This window comes from Raphanus sativus, chromosome 9, assembly GCF_000801105.2.
Source record: "Raphanus sativus cultivar WK10039 chromosome 9, ASM80110v3, whole genome shotgun sequence".
NCBI classification, from domain to species: Eukaryota; Viridiplantae; Streptophyta; class Magnoliopsida; order Brassicales; family Brassicaceae; genus Raphanus; species Raphanus sativus.
Window position 1 is genome coordinate 13,797,231 of NC_079519.1, and position 21,805 is coordinate 13,819,035.

Genomic DNA, 21,805 nt, shown 5'->3' on the forward strand with positions numbered 1-21,805 from the left:
CAGGGTCCAGAAGAGTACCAAACTTGCTCTAAGCTAACAACCTGTCTGTCGATGAAATACATAAGATGTGAGAAGGAAATCCAGGCCTTAAAATTTTCTCTAAGTAAAAAAATAATTATTGGTAAGTAGAGACTAGAGTCTCAAAATAAGACATGACCAAGTGACCAGCAAAAGACGTGTTATACAAGATGCAGCTTTTAGAACTGTAGAGAACCCAGATGGTACGATCAAAATTTGAAATGATGACATAATCGTTGATCGTTGCTATCGGGATGATTCTTTTCCCTTTCCCTACGTTGAATTCTGGCGGAAAGCAAGACAAATCTATGGAATACATGGTTTCCCATGATCTCTTGTCTATGTCTAGACCCCATATCTTGAGAAAACAGTCCTTATCATCAACAAATCTCTTGAAGATGCATATACGATGGTTAAGAACACACATGCTTAATTCATGGCAGTATCTACACCCGATATCGGGAGGAATTGAATTGATTTGAAACGTCTCTGTGTGAAGATCAAAAGCTAGTAGTTTGGGATCCTCTTCAAATAATCTTGGCTCTTCCATGTAGGCAAAGCAATACATCACTCCATCCAAGTGTATGAGAGAATGACGATAGTGAACTCGACAATGAGGTGGATCTACGTATCTCCAAGTGTTAGAGTCAAGAGCAAAGACCATGCACCTAGTAGATTTATTCACCCGTTTGATATCACACTCGAAAAACCACACTAGCTTATACCTTAGACTCACACTATTCTCTCTTCCGATCCCTAGCAAAGTAAGAACCATATCCCCACCTGTTACAATAAACAAACCCTACTTTATAAACAAGCTTAATTATAAGAAGAACAAAACAATTGTTAAATCCTGTACCGTTAAAAGAGTAAGGAGGGGTTGGATCAGGGATTCTGCGGCGGCTAGTGGTGGCAGGATTGACAAGGTTAAATATACGTGAATAGGTATAGAGACAAATCAAACCGTCGCAAGGCTCAGAGATTTTGTATCCATCAAACCGGTTAAAAGCCCTAATGGGTAGACATGGAGAAACATGTACGATTCCACTTGCAGAAACCAACAGATTTTTTAAAGCGAGACCATTGTATCTTTTTTCTTCTGAAAATAAGACGATTCTCACTTGTCCTACTTGTAATGATTTCTGGTACCGATTGTGTTTCTCTATGAAATACTTTGATTCTATGGTTCTTTCCCATTCTGTCGATACGGCTTTGAATCTCGCCAGCGATTTCACCGGAAGCTTCACCAAAATTTCTTGTACAATCTCTTGAGGAACGTTTACACATCTTCTTTTCTCTCCCTTCATCTCTCCCTCTGACCCTAACTAAGGTCTCTCTTTTTCTTTTTCTTTTTCTTTTTACAAACTGAGTTAGGGTTACTCTTGTATTGGATATCTATCTCACATATATATACCATTTTAAATTTTTATGTCAACAAGAAAAGGCAAAAATAATTAAAAACTAGATTTTAACATTGGGTCAATTTGCTTAATATTCATAGCAACACCACATATGAAGAATATAGCCATGCATGAAAAGCTATGTCTATTTGGTACAAAACTAGACAACGCTCTCCTTCTCCGCGAGTGAGAGATAATTAACACAACGCTGGATATCATACTATACTATATTTGTTCAATATATAGTACAGAACAATTATTTTATAACACCAACCATTATGAAGTGGATGAAGAAAATAAAAAGGCTGAAAAAGATGAAGGGTTTGTAGAGAGTAAACTATACCCTAAACCTAAACTATATACCCTAAACCCAAAACAGAAATCCAAACCGTATACACTAAACCCTAAACCCAAACCATATATCCTAACCCAAACCCTAAACCCAAATCATATACCCAAACACTAAACCCTAAACCCAAACCATATACCCTAAACCCAAATCTTAAACCCTAAACCCAAACCCTAAACCCCAACTCTAAATCCAAATCGTATATCCTAAACCATAAACCATAAACCCAAACTCTGAACCCTAAACCCAAACCATATACCCTAAACCCAAACCATATACCCTAAACCCAAACTCTAAACCCAAACCATATACCCAAACCATATACCTTAAACCCAAACCCTAATCCTAAACCCTAAACCCAAACATTTATCCCTTTCGTGACTATGCTATACATATTATGGTATGGAATACTCGACACTTCCATAAACTTTGCATATATGAAATTCTCTAAAATTTCCAAAAAGAGATGATGAGTGGCGACAGTGTTGGAGAACAAAACAGTGTAACTGATCAAGTAGTGAGTAAGAAGAATCAGGAGGTAGAGAAGGAGATATAAATTACAAAAGAAGAGAAAAAGAAATTTATCAGACTATACTGTAAATTAAAATAGTATGGATTCAAAATTGCGATTATGAAATATTATATAAAATTTATAAAATATATGTTTGTTTTGAAATTTTTAAAATATATTATGTGTAGAAAAAAGACTTGTTTTTATTATATAAACAACAAAATTGTATAATTGTTTTTACAGAAATTGAAACCAATTAAGAATTGAAGGGGAAACCATATTTATAAAAAAAAAAAAAAAAAAAAAGAAACCCCCATTCAAGGGTAATATAGCAAATATTTCACAAATATCATAGCCTATGCTTTGCTATGTACATATGCTTCATTTAAATCATACAATGTATATGTGATCAAATTTCCCTTTAACATTTTTGTTAATTTTTTCAGTTTTGAAGTTCCTAACTTTTTTTTCGAATTTTAATATTTGAGCTTTGAAATCTATAGAGTGTGATGTCTTATAGATGGGATTTAGAGTTTTAGATTCGCCTCGGGTAGGATCATATATGTTCTGGTAATGTTGGGTTCGTATCGAGTTTTATTTGTTTCATTAAACTCAAAGTGAACTGAATTAAAAAAAAGTTTGGGTTTAATCAATACTATTAAAGTTGAAGTGTGCCCTATTGATAAAAGTTATGTCCACCTTTTAAATTTTATAACTTCTTTTTAAATTTTATAACTCCCTTTCAATATACTTCATTTAAATTCTATAACTGCCCATTACTAATCAATAAAGTAACTGCCCATTATGTTTTTATTTGTAGTGATATGTTAATAACTGCATCGATCCATATTTTATAACTGCATTGAACTGATTAAATAGAATATATTTTTATTTATAGTGATATGTTAATAACTGCATCGATCAATATTTTTATAATTGCATCAAACTCATTAACTGCATGAACTTTTTGTTCGCTTCCTAAGTTGAGAATATCCTTACAGTTACTTTTTTTTTCCGACAAAACTTAACTTTATTAAAAAAATCATAATATATGTATACAAGGTTGGAGTTAACCACTTAGGTGGATAAATTTTACAATTTTCAAAAATAGAATTTTCTGGTCCATGTTGAACAATTACATGGACAGCTTTATTTCCATTACGTTTAACAAACATAAATGTTGATGTAGAAAGCTTGTTTCTCAAGCTGGTGATTTCTTCGAAAAGATTCTGAATTGGTGAATCTGTAAGTTGTGCATTGATTGTTTTAACCAAGATTTCTGAATCCCCTTCAAAAATCATGTTACGGTATCCTCCTATCCAAACATTTTGCATTGCTACAAGTAAAGCCATTGCCTCTGCAACTAAACTAGAATTCGCAAACCCCAAATTAGCTGATCCCCACATATAAGGATGGCCATAACAATCCCGAATAATCCAGGCACCTCGTACTTGGTTTGAAATTAGATCATATGCTGCATCGTAATTGCACTTTAGAAAGCGTTGAGCTGGACGTTTCCATGATGATATAGCTGGGGAAGAAACACCTGCACTTGTATTGCTAATTGTAGTAGATGACAAACATAAGTGTGATATCCATTCTCTAACGTCGGCACATGCATTGTCAACTGTGACATTTGGAGATAGTATTTGCTTTCTAAAGAGGAGAAAAATTCTCTTTTTCCATATACGCCATAGTAACCAAGAAAGTAACAACCGTTGATAAAGTGAAAGAGAGTCGAGACCTTGAATTTGCAAAAGAAACCCAATTTTATTGTCCATAGAATCACTTGTGCATAATAGAACTGTAAAAGGTAGATTTGCACATCTCCAAACACTAATTGAATCTGGGCAAGTAAAAAAACAATGATCAATTGTCTCTTCTGCCAGACCACACCTCTGACAAATAGGATCTAAATGCATTCCACGTGAATTCAATCGAGTAGCTGTTCCTATAGCCTTTGACAAAAGACGCCACAGAAAATGTTTAAGTTTGGGCATTATATTTAGTTTCCAAACTTTATTCTTTAGAATAGGATCACCATAAGGAACCGGAGGAGCTTCTACCAAAAACTCTGGTGCATGCCGAGCAACCGTATATCCAGACGACACCGTATAGTTTCCATCTTGTGTATGACTCCAAATCAACCTATCTTCTTTATCTGTTTGGCTTAAATATATCCGTCGTACAAGACGTTGGTCCTCATCGCATAAATAGGATTGTAAAGCCATAGGATTTCAGTGTTTGTAGGGAGATGTTGTAATCAGATCACTGACACGTAAGTCACAGTTTACTGTTGTAGAGGCAGGTCGTGGTGAATTAACCGGTAACTAGTTATCTTTGAAGACTCGTATATCTTTGCCATTTCCCACAATATAAGTACATCCTTTCTTTAGAAGCTCGATACCAGCAAGCAGAGATGCCCATCCCTATGATTGACGACGACATCTTCTTCCTTCTAAAAGTTGTTTGTCTTTAAGATATCGGGCTTTATAAAGTTTGGAAAAAAGGCAATCTGGTTTGGAGTAGATTCGCCATGCTTGTTTGGCAAGCAAAGCATCATTAAATTTTGGTAAATCTTTAAATCCAAGCCCACCTTCTTTCTTTGTATACTGTAATTTTTTCCAAGCTACCCAAGGTAAACCTTTATTATCATTTTTTCCCCACTAGAATCTCATTAAGGTGGTATCTATCTCTTGAGTTGTAGCAACAGGGAGTTTAAAATGAGACATAGTGTAGATAGGGGTTGATACTCCAACTGATTTAATCAAAACTTCTTTACCAGCTGGGGAAAGAAACTTAGTACTCCAATGGGACGTTCTTTGTTTAACACGTCGAACTGCCGCACTAAACATTTCTTTTTTCTTTCGCCCAAATTGTTCTGGGAGACCAAAGTACTTCCCACCACCACCATGATTTGAAATTCCGAGAATTTGCTTCAAGGAATCTTGTTTAGAACATGGACCTTAGAACCGAATGTTATTACTGATTTATCTTGATTTATTTTTTGACCAGAACATTTTTCATAGATATCAAACACTTCTTTCAAAGCCTTGCAATTTTTTTGATTAGCAATGCAGAAAAAGAGAGAGTCATCCGCAAAAAATAGATGAGTAATAGATGGGGCTCCATTACCAATTTTAATACCATTTATGTTCTTGCGCCAAACTTGAACATCAATAAGATGACTTAGGATATCAGCACAGAGAATATATAGATATGGAGACAACGGATCCCCTTGACGTAACCCACATTGTGGGATAATATGTCCTTGAGGGATTCCATTAATAAGAACTGAATATTCGACAGTAGTGACCAGAGCCATTACCCAATGTATCCATTTTTCCGCAAAACCAAATGCTCGTAAGGTACATTCGAGGAAATTCCAATCGACCCGGTCATAAGCTTTAGTGATGTTCGTTTTCACCGCCATATATGTCTGAGACACCCTCTTCCGTGATTTCAGAGAATTCATCAGCTCATGGGCAATCAAAACGTTGTCATTGATTAGTCGTCCTGGAATAAATGCTGCTTGTGAATCCGAAACAATTTTGTCGAGCGATAATTTTAGCCGATGAACCAAGATCTTGCTTATGATTTTGTAAAGGACATCACATAAAGCAATTGGACGAAAATCAGACAGTGTTTTAGGACACTTATTTTTTGGAATCATACATATATTTGTATGATTTAGCCCTCGTGATAATTTTCCGGTAGCGAAAAAACTTTTTACCTCCACACAAATGGCTTCTCCTACGATATCCCAACAATCTTGATAAAATCATGCCGTTAGTCCATCCAGTCCTGGTGCTTTGTCAGCGCCTATATGACAGATTGCTGCATGAATTTCTTCATTTGAAATATCCCTAGTGATATCTTCATTTATCTCAGCTGTCACTGTTGGTTTGAGATCTTTAAAAACTGAAGGGAGAACCGTTGTGTTCCCCACACGATATACTTCTTTAAAAAAACATTCGGCATGTCTACCAATAGCCTCATCTCCTTTATATACGAAACCATTTACGTCTTGAACAGAATATATTTTGTTCCGAGAAAGTCTTGCATTAGTTGTGGCATGATAAAATTTAGTATTAAGATCACCACAACATAACCAAGTGTTTCGACTTTTGAGGTACCAGTAAGTTTCTTCATCACGATATGCTTGAGCTAGTTCTTTTTTAATCCTTGGAAATTGACTCCGAATTTGACCCATAGATGTTAAAACAAAGTCCAACTCATATTGTAAATCTTCTATTCGTTTAGCAGCGTTTAATCTATTTTTATGTTGACAAACTGACATTGCTTTTCTACACTGCAACTTTTTTACCAATTGAGATTTGTCGTCCACCACTTAAAGAATTCCATCCCGATTCCACATACGTTTTAAAATCTTTAACTTTGAATAAACGCTTATCAAAGCGGAATGGCTTCTGATAACGTTGATTAAGAAAAGAAACTGTAGTAACAACTGGACGGTGATCTGATCCTGATAGTTTTAGGAACTCTGCTTCTGATGCTGGATACAAAGACAACCATTCGGAATTTGCTACCACTCTATCAAGACAACACTTGATAACATGTGTGTTACGTGTACCCACCCAGGAAAATTTATCCCCAATGGAACGTAAATCTCGTAAGTCACAAGTTACATAAAGATCACGAAAGTCTTGAAAAGAAGATTCATCACGTACAACACCTCCATCTTTTTTTGTGTTATTTAGAATTTCATTAAAGTCCCCAACTAAAAGCCAAGGACCATTTCTAGAAACTCCAATTCTTTGTATTCTCTCCTATAATACATGTCGATATTGTTGTTTTGGGTCACCATAAACACAAGAAAAATAGAAATTTAAACCATTGTATTGAACATAAAGATCAATGAGTCTTGGTGATTCATACAACTTAGTAACAACAACATCTTTCTTCCAAAGGACTGCTAAACCCCCACTTCTGCCACGAGGAGGAACTAAACATGTGTAATCAAAACCTAAAGTTACAACAACATCTCTTACTACATCATTCTTATTCATAGTTTCTATAAGAAATAAGATATCTGGAGAAACTTTGAGACAAAGCTCCTTCAGACGATCTTTCGTCAGCGGCGCACAGAGTCCCTGACAATTCCAGGAGATGATCTTCATGGAAACAGTAGGGGTACCCCCCCCCCCCCCCCTCCACGAGGAGGAACTAAACATGTGTAATCAAAACCTAAAGTTACAACAACATCTCTTACTACATCATTCTTATTCATGGTTTCTATAAGAAATAAGATATCTAGAGAAACTTTGAGACAAAGCTCCTTCAGACGATCTTTCGTCAGCGACCCACAGAGGCCCTGACAATTCCAGGAGATGATCTTTATCCCCCCCCCGCGCCTCCGTCATAGTCATTACCAGAACATGAGTCAACCGACTCGATTCTCTCCTTCTTACAAACCGGAAACAGGTCCAACCGATTTGTTGGTGAATCTTCAGTATCCACCTTCACAAACTCCATACGTTTACGTTTTTAACGCAGAAGTCCTCCTCTTCCTTCACGTACTCATCAAAGCCGCTCATATACTCCTCCTCAGGGTCACGCAGTTCCATAGGATGGTCGTAAGTCTCATAAGGCTGAGTAACCGGCCAATCTGGTGACATAACAGTGAACTCGTTCTCTTTGACTTGAGTTTGAATGTGATCAAGACCTGGTATATGGACATGATCATCTGGGATATTAACCCGCACAAAAACAGAAAGCAGTGGTATCGTTTGCTTATGCTTAACCTCCATTGGCTCTTCCTGTGACATATATGTCTATAATCAAACAAGTATTAAAAGTAGAATAAGAGCCTTATCTAGGCTGTCTACGTCAAATGGAAAAATCAACCAAAAGTAGAATAAGAACCTCATCTAGGCTGTCTACATCAGATGGAAAAATCAACCAATTAATTTTAAGATTTTTGCCACATCAACTCAACCAAATTATCTTCTTCTTTGCGAATCGATAGAAAGGCTTTTGACATCACTGAAACTGCTTTCACCTTTCTTTATGTCTCTGTTTGTCTCACATTTAAAATGAGTTATCAAAATTCATCAGAAAATGAAACAAATCTCGGACGCCTAGATCTGGAAGCCATCAAGCATCTGAACCCAAAACTACGACAAAGGTTCACCGGGATGCCGCTACAAGTGAACGGCAATGACGGACGGCAGAGAAGAAGGGACAACAATCATTGAGATATGTAAGAGACCCTCTTATAAACTTAACAAGTAAAAATATCTTTATCATTTTTTTGTCTCTTATTCCTTCCCTTTCTACGTTTTTCATTTCGATTTGGCAGTAAAATATCAACTTTTGTGAGAGAATACTCCTAGAAAGGAGACAAAAATGAGAGGAATTGTAGCGACAGTTACGTGAATGCTAATGTTTTGAAGTCCAGAAAGTATCTTCAAAAACAAGGATATTCTCAACGACCAGGGTTGTATTGTAGCAACACTTACGTGAATGCTCAGTTCATATGTTAAGAAAAACTTTGACATGTTTGTAATTTTCTTCAGATACATTTGGAGTTTGATGTTGAACAAGTATTCATGTGATTTATGTTTTGTTTGTTATAAACTCGAGTTTAATACAGGTACAAGCAATTCTTAGGATTAGTGATCTCTCAATATTGGGAGAAAACCAGTTGTGAAACCAGAAGCAAGAAGAAAGGAGAAGAAGTATATTGTGGTAGAGGAAGGCACATATCTCCGTACGACCGTTCGGAGCATGGATTGTGGTTTACTTAGCTTCTACAGCCAGCAACAAGGAAAGGAACTAGCGAGAAGTGTGAGACTATGACGGAGTGGTGGGCTTATGGAGGATGTGATGAGTCGGCGGAACTCAACGGTATTGCTGTGGAGATGAAAACCATGGATCTCAAGCTTTATTATGAGCAGATCACATGGAGACCAGATAAAGGTACTCTTTATGAAAGAGAATCACCGCAGACAGTGTCGCTGATGTAAGTAAACATCTCTGTTTTTCATTAATATATCATAGATGCTTAAAGTAACTAATTAAGTTAATACATAAAAAGGTAAATGCTTAATGTGGACATGAGTTCTTTTTTTTTTTAATATAGTGTGGTGAAATATGTGCTTAATCATATCACATTGATTAAGTATATCAAGTGTCTACATACAAATATCTCTATATTCTTTGACCATCAAAGTCAAATTTCTTGGTGGATTGTCTTTTAGCGCTTGATGTTGCTGTTGCAATTTTCAGGTTTTAAGAGTTCTATGTGAAGTTCTATATTTCCAAAATGTGATGCAAGTTGGTTTTGGCTACGGTCTGCAATGGTAAGCTAAAGTTTACCATCAATTTTGTTTTCATCCTTTTGATGTAAAATATGTGCTGCTATGTTTTCTGAAAGCTGTAACAGGATATTTCTTCCTGCTGATGAATTTCTCCTTTAGTAGATTTCTGCTATGTTCTGAAAGTCGCTGAGGGTAACTAATGAGAGACCGGAAGAATTTTGAAACAATAAAATAACAAATTTAATGACGACTGCTGCTAAGTCGCTTTAGGTGTCTATGTATTATCTACATTCTCCTCCTTTAGCTTTATCTGCTTCTCGGTAACTTATAAGAAACTCAAAAAGCATTCGACGCCAATTTTGACAACTCCGACGTCAATAGCCTGCCACAAAACTTGGATCCCTCGATTTGCATGTCTGAATCCCTAAACAGATCCCATCAAAAGTCCTGATTTTTTTTTACCCTCTCTCTAATGTTCAAAAACTGTTTAATAAGATCTGATTTGATCAATGGATTCTACTTACAACATCTTTCTCATAGGTGTTTTGATGATTTTAACATTTAGTTGCTTAGTTTTTTTGTCTAAACTTGGTCAATAGCATATTCTTTGTGTTCATGAGCTAAAGCTCTTACCTTATTTGATAAATCTTTGTTCCTTGCATTCTTTTCAGTACGTGCATATGATGAAGGGAAATTCAATTTCGAGCTTGAGGTTTGAATGATAAGTGTCTGCATTGAGCTTTAATTTTGAGCACCAGTCAGACACTAACACACTTCTGTGCAAGGTCTTTATCAAGATATCAGTAAGAGAGGAATCAAAATAGAGAACAAGGCAGTATAATCTAGGATGCTGAAAAGTATCTTTCTGATGTTGTTCTCTTTCTTCTCTTAATATGTTAGCCAGATAATTCCGTGCTAATATCGTATGATGAGAACATTTATTTGGGGATAATAATTTATCTATGAGTATAGATATCTAATATGTATGTTTGATGACTTAACTATATTTAAATACAAGTAAGTCATATGGAAAGATTTCCAAATTCATTTAAATATCCTCTCTTGGTATATCATTCATAATCTACAAGGTGTATTTGTACTTCTCTCCACATCCTATAATAGCCCACAATTCAAGAGAGGATATTTAAATGAAATTTATATTTTTGTTTATAATTTTTTAACACTGATTTTATTTCATAATGTTGTGAAGTTTAGAAAAAAACAACAACCTCCCTAACAACACACACCTCATATAAGAGGATTGGGTGGAACAAGCTACCAAAAATAAAAAGAAGAAAAAGCAGAAAATAAAGGACACCAATAGGTGCCAAAACAAAACATGAACAAGAGAAACATGCTAGAGTGTTTGTCAGCCAGCGGGAAGCTGCTTCAGCCTGTCATGAAAATTAACGGCCTCTGTTCGGATAGTGGATTACTAGCCAGTGAGGAGTCCCAGTCGCCAGATAAGATTGGTAGCGATGGATCCGCGTAACGCTGATAGCAATGCTTGTAGCAACAGCATTCTTAGCAAGAGATACATGCCCTAAACTCCAATCATCATATGAGCTTAACTCCTTTCACCAGCATGAAAGAAGGAGGTTTTATGTCACATGTTTGTCATCAAATATCTAAGATTAGGGGATAAACTGTTAAGCATAAGTAGACTTTTCAAACAGTTTGGTTCTTCTATTTCCACAGTAGCAGCTTAAGAAGAAACCATCATTTTGGAAATCCATATCTAAAAAATTAATCCCACCAATTTTGAATTTTGATAGCATAACAGTAGCCATTAGCTTATTAAGCTAAGAGAAAAAAATTCTGAAACAATCGCGGTCGAAACAAATTGACACAGACAGTTGTTCCATAAGGATCCGGGAATAATGATAAAACTGTAGCTCCACCAAGAGCCAGCAATTCTCAAAATAACACCATACAGAACGAGAAGTGGACCATAACCGTTTACCGTCGCAAGGGATGGAGCTAGGGTCACCAAGCCCCACACGACACCACTAGAGACCAAGGCCGAGACTCGAGACCACCATCCAGCCCAAGCGTTACACAGCTCTATACCAAAAGAGCCATCTATTGTCACCTATCTGAAGAGACAACGAACTTTTCAGCCACAAAAATTATAGACGACGAGGTACAGACAATCACAGAACCCTAGAGCCCTCTACAGCGTGTCAACCAAATCTGGTTACGACAGGAGTTTCATATTCTTTTATTTTGTTTATGGTTTTAAGAAAAAAAAACAAAAAAATATAAAGAGTACAACAGCTTCTTTGACATGAACCATCAGCTTTCGTAAGACTTTCAGACTTTCAGTCATGCAACATACAAAATTTACACCAGTATCTGCTCTACAAACAACCAAGATCGTTAGGTTCACTGAAACTAATAGAGAACTATATTTTAGTGTGTGTAATTATCAGCATTTCAAGTTTTCAACAGCAAAAAGATTCAAAAGATAGATTGGAAACGCAGGATGCAGATACAACAAACAACATTTCAACCAAAATATCAGAATAATCAAAAATAGAAAATATATACAAATGTATAATTGTAATCTTGAAAATTTGAATGAAGTATAATTGTAATTTTGGCATTACAATCTAAAAATTATTTACAATTTAAAGTAAAATAAACATTTCGAAACATTCACTAAAATTTGTGATATATTATATATTTTTTGCAATTTTTAACCCGCCCGTAGGGCGGGCCAAACCCTAGTTACTTTAAAAAAGGAATAACCCGAAATACTGTTTCTGCAATGTCGAAACAGTATTACTTTAATTTATCCAAACTATCTCTTTACCAATGCAAAACCTGTCATAACCCGAAGTTTTATTGAATCGGTTTAGCATTGTTCTGTTTTATCTTCAATGCATCAACACTGAAGGTGGCAATCTCTCAGGTTTTTGCTTGTTGTTTGTGCAGGAACACGACTCAGCGTTCTACTGTACCAGAAGCAGAAACTTTAACCAATGTGAAAAACGCGGATTTGTTTTCGAAATTAAATATACTAGATGATTACCCGCACCTTGTGCGAATTAATTTAATTTTAGTGTTATTTTGTAGTTTAAATGTAAATTATTAAATTTGATACAAATTTTGAGTAAATTATTTAATTTCAGTATTTATATTGACTATTATGCATTAAATTCTACTCCTTTTTCACCCTTGCATTTATAAGTGTATATTTTGGATACAAAATTTATCACTACTAACAACCAATTGATGATTAGGAAACTTGAATTTGAAATTAAACACTTATTGTAGTTGTAAATTAAAAAGATCTCACCAGCAATAAAATATTAGAAACAATCACGGCTAAAAAAACATCAACAAAAATAACAGGGACTAATAAGCTTATATATATTATTAACAAATTAGATTTAAGAAACTGTGAGAGACCAAAAAACCAATAACTTATAGAACATACCTTTTTATTTGTTTAGATTATACTTAAATTATTTTATACTATTCAATATTTTATTCTTGTTTTATGTTTCTTTATATTTTTACTAAGTTTCCTATTTCTTTTATAGATTATATGTATAAGATTTAATATTTTGGTTTTAGTACATTGTTGTGATAATGTTTTGTGATTTTCAAGATCAAAAAATAATTTAATGTTCGACAATTACAAATGAAATTTTGATTTATTTTAGTTAGGAATGTGTTTTACCCACCCATGCGGACATAATCTTTTTAGGGGAATTATCAATACTTATTAATGTATGTCTTATTAATCTAAAAACCAGCATAATAAGTTATTCTTTCTGTTTTAAAATGATTAAATCGAACATCAAAGTATTTATATATGTCAAATATTTTTTATAAAAATACATACTTATTATTGTGTTATTTTTTAAAACATTCATATCTTAGAAATAGTTTAGAAAATATCTTTATATACACGTATTTTCTTGACTAAAATTTAATTATAATATTTTTGCATCTTAATTTTTTATTCTTTATAATAAAAAATTGTTTTGAGATAGCAACACAATATATATAAGAATAATCTTATTTTATTTTTTTGATAATTTTCTTTTATTATTTTAGAATCAATTATTTAATATTTAATATAACATATAATTTTATATGTTAAAATAAAATTTGTTTTTAATTATATATAAAATTCATTACAGGTATTTATTTAAATTAAAAATTAGCGAATCAGTTAGAAACTAATAATAAATAAATAACCTAGCTAAAAGTCGAAAATCTTAAAAAATATGAAAAATAAGGAAAATTAAATAAATTTTAATATAACATATAATTTAATATTATTAAAACTAAATTCGTTTTTGATATTTATAAAATTTATTAAGGGTTTTTGAAAATTAATAAATTAGTGACTTAGCTAAAAATAAATAGTAAATCAATGATTTTTGCTAAAACTTAATAAAAACATGACAAATAAGTAAAATCACCTAAAATTAGGGAGAATATGACAAATAAACAAAATCACATATCATTTAATATTATTAAAACTAAATTCGTTTTAATATTAATAAAATTTATTAAGGGTATTTTAAAATTAATAAATTATTGATTTAGCTAAAAATAAATAGTAAATCAATGATTCTTCTATAACCTAATTAAAACATGACAAATAAGCAAAATCACCTAAAATTAGGGAGGGTATGACAACTAAGCAAAAAATAAATTTAAAACATAAAAACCTAAAATCAAGGAGAAGTTGACAACTAACCAAAATAGTTAAAAATTAATAAGAATCTTGTGAAAGTTAAAATAATTATAATCATAATTACAATTAGAAATTTCGAGATTTTTATGTTATTTAAATTAATATATTAATTAGAAAGTTTATAATATTTATATTATTAAATTAATAGATTGATGATTTAATCTAAAAACTAATAAGAATATGACAAATAAGCAAAATTAGCTAAAATCATGGAGAATGCGATAAATCAGCAAAATCACTTCATAAATAATAGTATGGAAAGTTTATAATATTTATATTATTTAAATTAATAGATTGATGATTTAATCTAAAAACTAATAAGAATATGACAAATAAGCAAAATTAGCTAAAATCATGGAGAATGCGACAACTAAGCAAAATTACTTCATAAATAATATAAATAAATAATAATAGTATAGATAGTGAATATGTGTGTTGTATGTATAAGATAAAATATATAAATAGTTAATTAGAAAACTTTCTATTAAAAATAAAAGAGTTGTATAAAACACTTAAGGAAAAAACTAATAACAATAAAATTAATTTTCCTTTTCAAATGTCTAAATATAATCTTATTTTTTCTTATAGTTAGCTAAATTTTGTTTTAAATAATTTTGTGTTAAAAATTATAAACTAAAATAAATTCAATTATTTCATCCGATATGATTGTGACATGTGTCAATTGAAAGAAATTAGATTGTGGATGTGTCAATAAAAGCTGTCATTATGTGAAAATAATTTTGTTTCCTAAAATCCTAAATAAAATAGTTTTGTAACATGTTTCTTTCTCTTTTAATCTTAAACCAAATAAGATTGTTTTTGATTTTTTTAATCGTGACTAGAGATAATTGCAAAATTTTATTTAATTGTGATTTTTACTTAAATATTCAATGATAAATATGATATGAAAAATTATTTAATTAACATGAAAAATTGTAATAAATTTATTGCTATTGAAAAAGACGAATTTTGAAACTGGCAACTTTTAAAAACAGTTAACTGGAAATATTTGTTAGAAAATTTATTTTCTAAAATTGTAGAGAAAATATAGTCATAAAAGATTATGTAATATTAATTTCTTTTTCTAAAATCCGAAAAAAATCTGTAAAGGATATTTGATAGCTGTTTTAATTTTTTATTAAAAAAAAATCCTAAGAAAAAAGAAAATTTGTATCATATTATTAAGTCCTAACTAAAAGAGAATTGTAAAAAATTATTTGATAATAGTGTTAAGAGATTACTTGATGATGAACATGATACTAAAAATTATTTAATTAACAAAATAAGTGTAAAATTAGTATTGATACAAATTATAAAAATAGTAATTTCAAAACCATTTATTAATAACTAGAAATAATTATTTGATAGCGATCTGTTTTCTAAAATTCTAAAGAGAAGATAAATTGTAAAAGGTATATAACAGAAATTTTCCTTTTCTAAATCCTCAACAAAAAATGTTTTATTATTATCTTAGTATAGTTATTTTAATTAAGAAATAGTTTAATACATATCACAATATATATCTTCTATACCATTATTTGCGAAGTGATTGTTTCCAACAAAACTCTCACGTTAAAAATTAGAGCTGTTAATATCGATATTACCCTTAATGAATTTTTATATATAACTAAAACGAATTTATATTAATCATATTATTTTTTTAAAAAATAAATTAATTCTTATATATTTTGTTGTTATCTTAAAATAATTATTCAACAAATTTATAATAATAATATTTGTTTTAAAAATAAGACAATTTTTATATATTGTGTTTTTATCTTAAAGTAATTATTTTTATTATAAAATTTGGAAATTAAGATAGAAAATAATTTATCTATATTTATACTATTGTTTTCAAATTTATTATTTACTAAAACGAATTTATATCAATAATATTATTTTTTAAGTAAGATAATTCTTATATATTGTGCTGTTATCTTAAAATAATGTTTTTAATTAGAAAATTTCAAAAATAAGATATAAAAAATTTATAATTAAATATTAAAACAAATTTGTATAAAAAAATATTTTCTAAAATATTTTAATATGATATTGACTTCAAAATTTTAATACAATAATAAGCATATATATATATTAATGATAAATTTTATCATATATAAATAATTTAGTTGATTTAGAAATTTTTAATATATAAATAATAAATTGTAAGGATGGTTTTTGAATTAATAAAACATAAATTAATAAATATTCGTAAGAAAATTATGTCCGCATATGCGGGCCACATACCTAGTTTTAAATATATAACTGATATGTAACAATCATGTTAATTAACAATTTTGAAGAACCAAAATCAATATAATCTTTTTTCATTGTAATTTCATTAGGACTTTGAACTTATGTGTGCATACAGTTTTTTATTATAAAATAAATCTCACACAATATATGCAAAAACAATCATAAAATTATAATAAAATGATTTATTATTTTATGTTTTTAATTAAATTAAAACATCAAACAAATCTGTTGTAATGCAACGGGTTCATATCTTGTCCTATACTAAATTATGTAAAATCGTATTTTGCAAACAATTAAGCGAAACTTAATTGAACAAATCTCATATAATTGTGCATATCAACATAAACGTATTTGTATAGATAAACCAAAAGGAAATATCTATACAATTTAAAATTATATATAGTTTCATATAAAATTCATAATTTCACAAAAGAATCAGAAAGCAAAATAATATAGGTGTTTATTAAATAAAATTAATGCTTTTAATAAATGTATTTTGATGATATGGTTAGAGAAGTAAATAAAAATATTTTAAAACATGAACATATCATCTAATTCCTAAGAATAGCCCTTTAGGTTTTCTTTTTCACACAGAAACAACTTCAAAAAGAAAAATGACCTAAATTTATTTCATTAAAAGTAAATATACAATATTATATCTAGGGTTAACTAATGTAGACTTACGGTGTAAAGTTGAAAGTGTGTTTTATGATATGATTTTTTTTTTAAAAGAAATAAATAAATATTAAAAAATTTAAAATAGTTTTAAAAATCATCTTCAAATTGCATAAGGAAAATTTGAAAAAAAAAATCAAATAAAATATAAAAAGATTGAATTTGAAAACATATAATTCAATATTTTCTATTTTATCCTTTATTTAAATAATTATTTATATACAAAGCAAGGGATAGAATATTTTTTTCTCGTTGATGGAACTTTTTATTATTTTCCTTCTTGTTGATCTTTTGTGACAAAAAAATTAAAATAGTTATTTGATAGAATTGTCCAAGAATACATGCAACTTAATATATTCAGACAGTGAATAACTAAATCAATCTAAATTCTTATAATAAAAATATATGTCTAACTAAAACTAAACAATTTTTCTATTGAGTTATACATAATTTTCTGAAAGATATTCTACAAAATAAATAGAACAAACAAAGTGAAACTAATTTCATTTTTATTTTCCTGTAATTAGAATAAAAATTTTTATGGTTCAATTTAGAATAATAGATGCAATGTAATAAATTTAAAAATAATCAAACCAATAATACAGATTGTAAGAAAAAGTAGTTTAATATTTTAAAATAGTTTTCTATTTGTTTTTCATGAATGTAAATAATAAAACAATTAAAACTTATAAACCATCAAAACAAAAAATTTAATCACTTATTATATTTTTGTATTTTCAAATATTTAGTAATTTTATAACAGAGAAACATTCTTAAACAGTAAAGGGATAAGCTTAACATAGACATGTTATCTGTATATTACGGTGGTGAAGGGAGATAGCAAGAGAAAAAACTATTGGGAATGAGATGGTGAAGAAGAAGTTCTCACACAAACCGAATTAATTATCACATACCAAAAGAACACAAAAAAAGAAACATCACACGTTCTTGTTTCGTCAGAGCATCTACACTGATCAACCCAAACTTCCGAAAGCCACAATATTACTACATAACCATACCAAAATGACCGCTTCGGTTCGGCTTTAAAATCTTCCTTTCTCAGCTCTTGTTGTTATTATTAGTCTTAGGAGTTGCGTTGGGCTACGTAAGATGGAGGCGGTGGTGGCGGAATGACTGGAGGAAACATTCTCGGAACTCCGGAAGCTTCCGGCCAAGCTGATAACTCCGGAACAGGAGAAAATGCAGCCTCATAAGTTTTGTAATAGCGTTCAAAAGTGTAACAGTCGTCTACATACTGCAAGGGGTTGATTTTCAGCTTCTTGCAGACGGCTAGAGCGTGTAGACATGGGAACTTGTAGCTTTGAAAATCACCACACGTGCAGGTAGAGTCATTCAACTGAATGACCCATTTATCATTTTGTAATGGTGCTGAGACCTGAAACGCGTTATTGTCTAACGGAATTACAGCATAAGCAATAGAAGCTTTCCTGAACTCTTCAAGCTTATCCGTAACAGGTTTAGTGTACACATCGCCCCAATTAAGACCTGCACGGCTAAAAATAGAACAGTCGTCAAACCAGTCTCTCAGCTCATCAAACAGAAGCAGAACAGAACCTGTCACTACATGATCAGCCAGCTCAAAGCCTCTACAAAATGAAAATAGAGCTCCGGTATCTACCTCCATGTTTCCATATCTCCGACCACTGTCATGAGCCAGAGCCCACTGATTTTGAGGGATTTGGTCTAACCTTCTCCTAGCTTCTGGGTACAGATTTTTAATTCTCTCTATGTGAGTTTCAAATTCCTCCTCCTGACCTGTGGATCCAGCTTGCTTCACAAGACTCTCCAGTTGGTTGTAGCCTGGAAAATCGCGACATAATTGGGATGAGAACTGTTTCAGACAGAACCTGTGATAAGCCCAGGGTTCTTTCCACTTAGACCCGGGTTCGTTCACAACAGCGAGTATGTCCGGGTGGTGCCTTGATATGAGGCAGAGGCCTTTCCTTTGCGTTACCTTCTCTCTGATATTAGTCAGAAACCAGCGCCAACTATCTGACGACACTTCCTTGGTCACCGCAAAGGCAAGAGGGAAACAATTGTTGGCTGCATCTAAACCTAAGGCGATCATCAATTTCAACTGGTACTTACCACTCATTACTTTGGTGTCCACTACGATCAGAGGTCTACAGTGTTGAAACCCTTGGACGGACTGTTTAAATGCCCAAAACACTCCAGAGAAGGATGCAAACTTAGGATTAGGAAAAAGATCATATTTCCAATCCACGAGCAGTCCATTAGATGACTGAAAGGCAGACATTAACTTGGGCAAATCTTCAAAACTCTGATCCCAATCTCCAAATACTCTTTTAATAGCTTCCTCTTTAGCAGTCCGCACGTCCTTAGGTTCAAGCTCATACCCAATATTTGCTTTCCACCAATCGTTCAACTCTTCAACGGATAGAGTTGGATTTACCCTAACCACACGTTCAGTCTCATCTGCTTCCAACTCTGATTCAAACTTCTCTGGCTCGAGTGGACGACAAGTATGTGGGTGGACCAGTATACTTGACTATCTCAAAAAGACCGTGCTTTCCCATTTTAGCAGCCCCAAGTGACCACTTGCATTTCCACCTGACGCACTTAAACACACACTCGTCTCTTCCACTCTCTCCTGCCACACACTTTCGCATTCCTTTAATGGAACACCAATACACTGCCTTCTTCAGCTCACCAGCATCTTTGAAGCACAACCCCACACGCAAGTCATGATCTTCAAGCCACAAAGTAGAAGACAGACAAGGCTTTGAAACACCAGAACTGTACTCTTTATTCGAATCCTTCTGAGGATTGCTGTTATTATCTCCTCCTGCCACCTGCTGCGCCACAGTATCTGATCCTGAGCTTTTATATGTCAAGTCACCACCTGCTTCGTCTTCAGTCAACAACATGTTACTGCTATCCCTCTCTAAATCAATCCTCTGTCGTTTCGAGGAACAAGCAACAGGACCAACAGATTTCACTTTCAAATACAACTCCACATTTTGGATAGAAGGGTGTTTGCTTGGAACCTCAAGCATTGTCTCCAAACTATGGTTGTTCACCACGGGCAGAAGCAGATACTCAAGCTTCGACTGCCCAACAACAGAAGGATATCTACCAAATATTTTAACTTTGGATCTCTGTTTGTCAACATGTACTCCAGTTAGCACATACATCTCATCTAACAATCTGTTTAATGCAATCTTAGGGTGGACTATAATCTTCTTGGGAGTGGATCCTTCATAGTATACACCTTCCGGGCCATACTTGATGCAACCGTTCCAGTAACAGTACACCGGAACCTCTATTTCAGCCATATCTGCAACGAATTCAAAGTAACAACAAAAAAGAAGCATCACATCTGTAAAATAAAAGCAAGGATGGGATAAATCCCTAAAATGCAAGAAAATCAAAGTTTAAATATAAATAAATCCCTAAAATGCAAACCCCATAGTCTCTGATTTTTCGGGCCCTAAAATAAACAGAAACGATTCTTACTTCTAAAAATAACATCATGCAGCAACAGAAGCTCATAAATCAAGCAACATAAGAAAAACCCTAATAACATATGTCATGGAAGATGTCTAGTAGATACCTGAGAAAAAAAGGAGATACTCGTCTTGGTAGTCCCAAGTAAGCTTAGATGTTCAGAAATGGAAGTAATTTCAGTTGCGCTAAGGATTTCACAGGCGGATGCTCGGGGAGGCAGAGGAAACCCCTTTTTTTACAAAAGGAGGAATATGAAAAAAAAGACAGAACACCGATGAGCTGAAAAGGCCTGTTAATTTGCGAGTGACGAAAATATAGCCCACTAAACTTTTTTTTTTTTTTTTGAAACTCACTAAACTAAAGTAATGTTGTTCCCAACTATGGATGGCAATCAAGGACCTGTACCGCGGGCTTGGCCCGTAAAGGTTTGCTGCAGGGGGGGATTGAGCCTCTATTTGATAAGCCCTCAAAATTGTGGGCCTCGCGGGACGGGCTTAAAGCAGGACGGGTTCAAAATGGGATGGGCTCAATGCAGGACGGGCCGAAAGCAGGATGGGTTAAACCGCGGGAATTTGAAGACCCGTAATCCTAAGTCTCCATTTCCACTTTCACTTTCAAACCATAAAGAAATTTGAATGCTGAGAGATCTCGCTCGCTTTCATAAGTTGATCTAAAACTGAATTGTGGAGTCGTGCAATCTTTTCCTTCCAAAAGGAGTCTAGACTGGCTTGATAGATGAAAAAAAAGTGAATGGTCTTGAGAATATTTTGAGAGTACTTGTGGTGAAGCAGCCATAACCAAGCAACCAAGTTGTATCCAGTCACGTGCTGAGCTGATATAAAAACCTCTAGGTAAACAGGTAAGCAACAAAGCGAGTAGAAAAAGGCTAGAAGGGTCAACAAACCTCTAGGTAAACCGGTAAGCAACACCTCGCCTCAACAAACCCTTCAACAATGGATTCTCATTCAGCAAAATTGTCTTGGGACAAAGTACTGTGACTAAGCAAGAAGGAGGATTGAGTATTCCAAAATTATCTATATGGAACAGAGCCTGCAAACTAATGTTAATCTGGCTTCTTTTGTACAAAGCTATATGGGTAGCTTGGTT

General features: G+C 32.7%; 1 protein-coding gene, 1 long non-coding RNA gene and 1 pseudogene across 4 annotated transcripts; 1 reads left to right on the forward strand and 2 right to left on the reverse strand.

Annotated features, from left to right (window-relative positions):
- LOC108824794 (putative F-box protein At2g02030) lies at nt 1-1,378 on the reverse strand. Its single transcript, XM_056993851.1, has 2 exons — nt 878-1,378; nt 1-801 (listed from the first exon to the last, which is right to left on the reverse strand). Exons 1-2 carry the CDS (start codon nt 1,323-1,325, stop codon nt 116-118), a joined length of 1,134 nt encoding a protein of 377 aa, XP_056849831.1. The 5' UTR covers nt 1,326-1,378; the 3' UTR covers nt 1-115.
- Nucleotides 1,379-8,290: 6,912 nt separating this feature from the next.
- Nucleotides 8,291-10,502, forward strand: LOC108826499 (uncharacterized). 3 transcript variants are annotated; one of them, XR_008938432.1, is made up of 4 exons: nt 8,291-8,501; nt 8,601-9,263; nt 9,530-9,603; nt 10,233-10,502. It is a non-coding gene; the product is annotated as an uncharacterized LOC108826499 (long non-coding RNA). The 3 variants fall into 3 exon arrangements; XR_001945463.2 differs by having other exon boundaries at nt 8,601-9,603; XR_001945462.2 differs by lacking the exon at nt 10,233-10,502 and having other exon boundaries at nt 9,530-10,013.
- A 7,552-nt stretch (nt 10,503-18,054) lies between these two features.
- On the reverse strand, nt 18,055-20,979 carry LOC108828666 (uncharacterized; annotated as a pseudogene).
- Nucleotides 20,980-21,805: the final 826 nt, after the last annotated feature.

Bases quoted from the DNA above. Each gene is read 5' to 3' on its own strand.
- LOC108824794 (XM_056993851.1), bottom strand. From the start codon at position 1,325: ATGAAGGGAGAGAAAAGAAGATGTGTAAACGTTCCTCAAGAGATTGTA. The intron at 802-877 runs GTACAGGATTTA...TTATTGTAACAG, and splicing joins CCCTCCTTACTCTTTTAACG to GTGGGGATATGGTTCTTACT.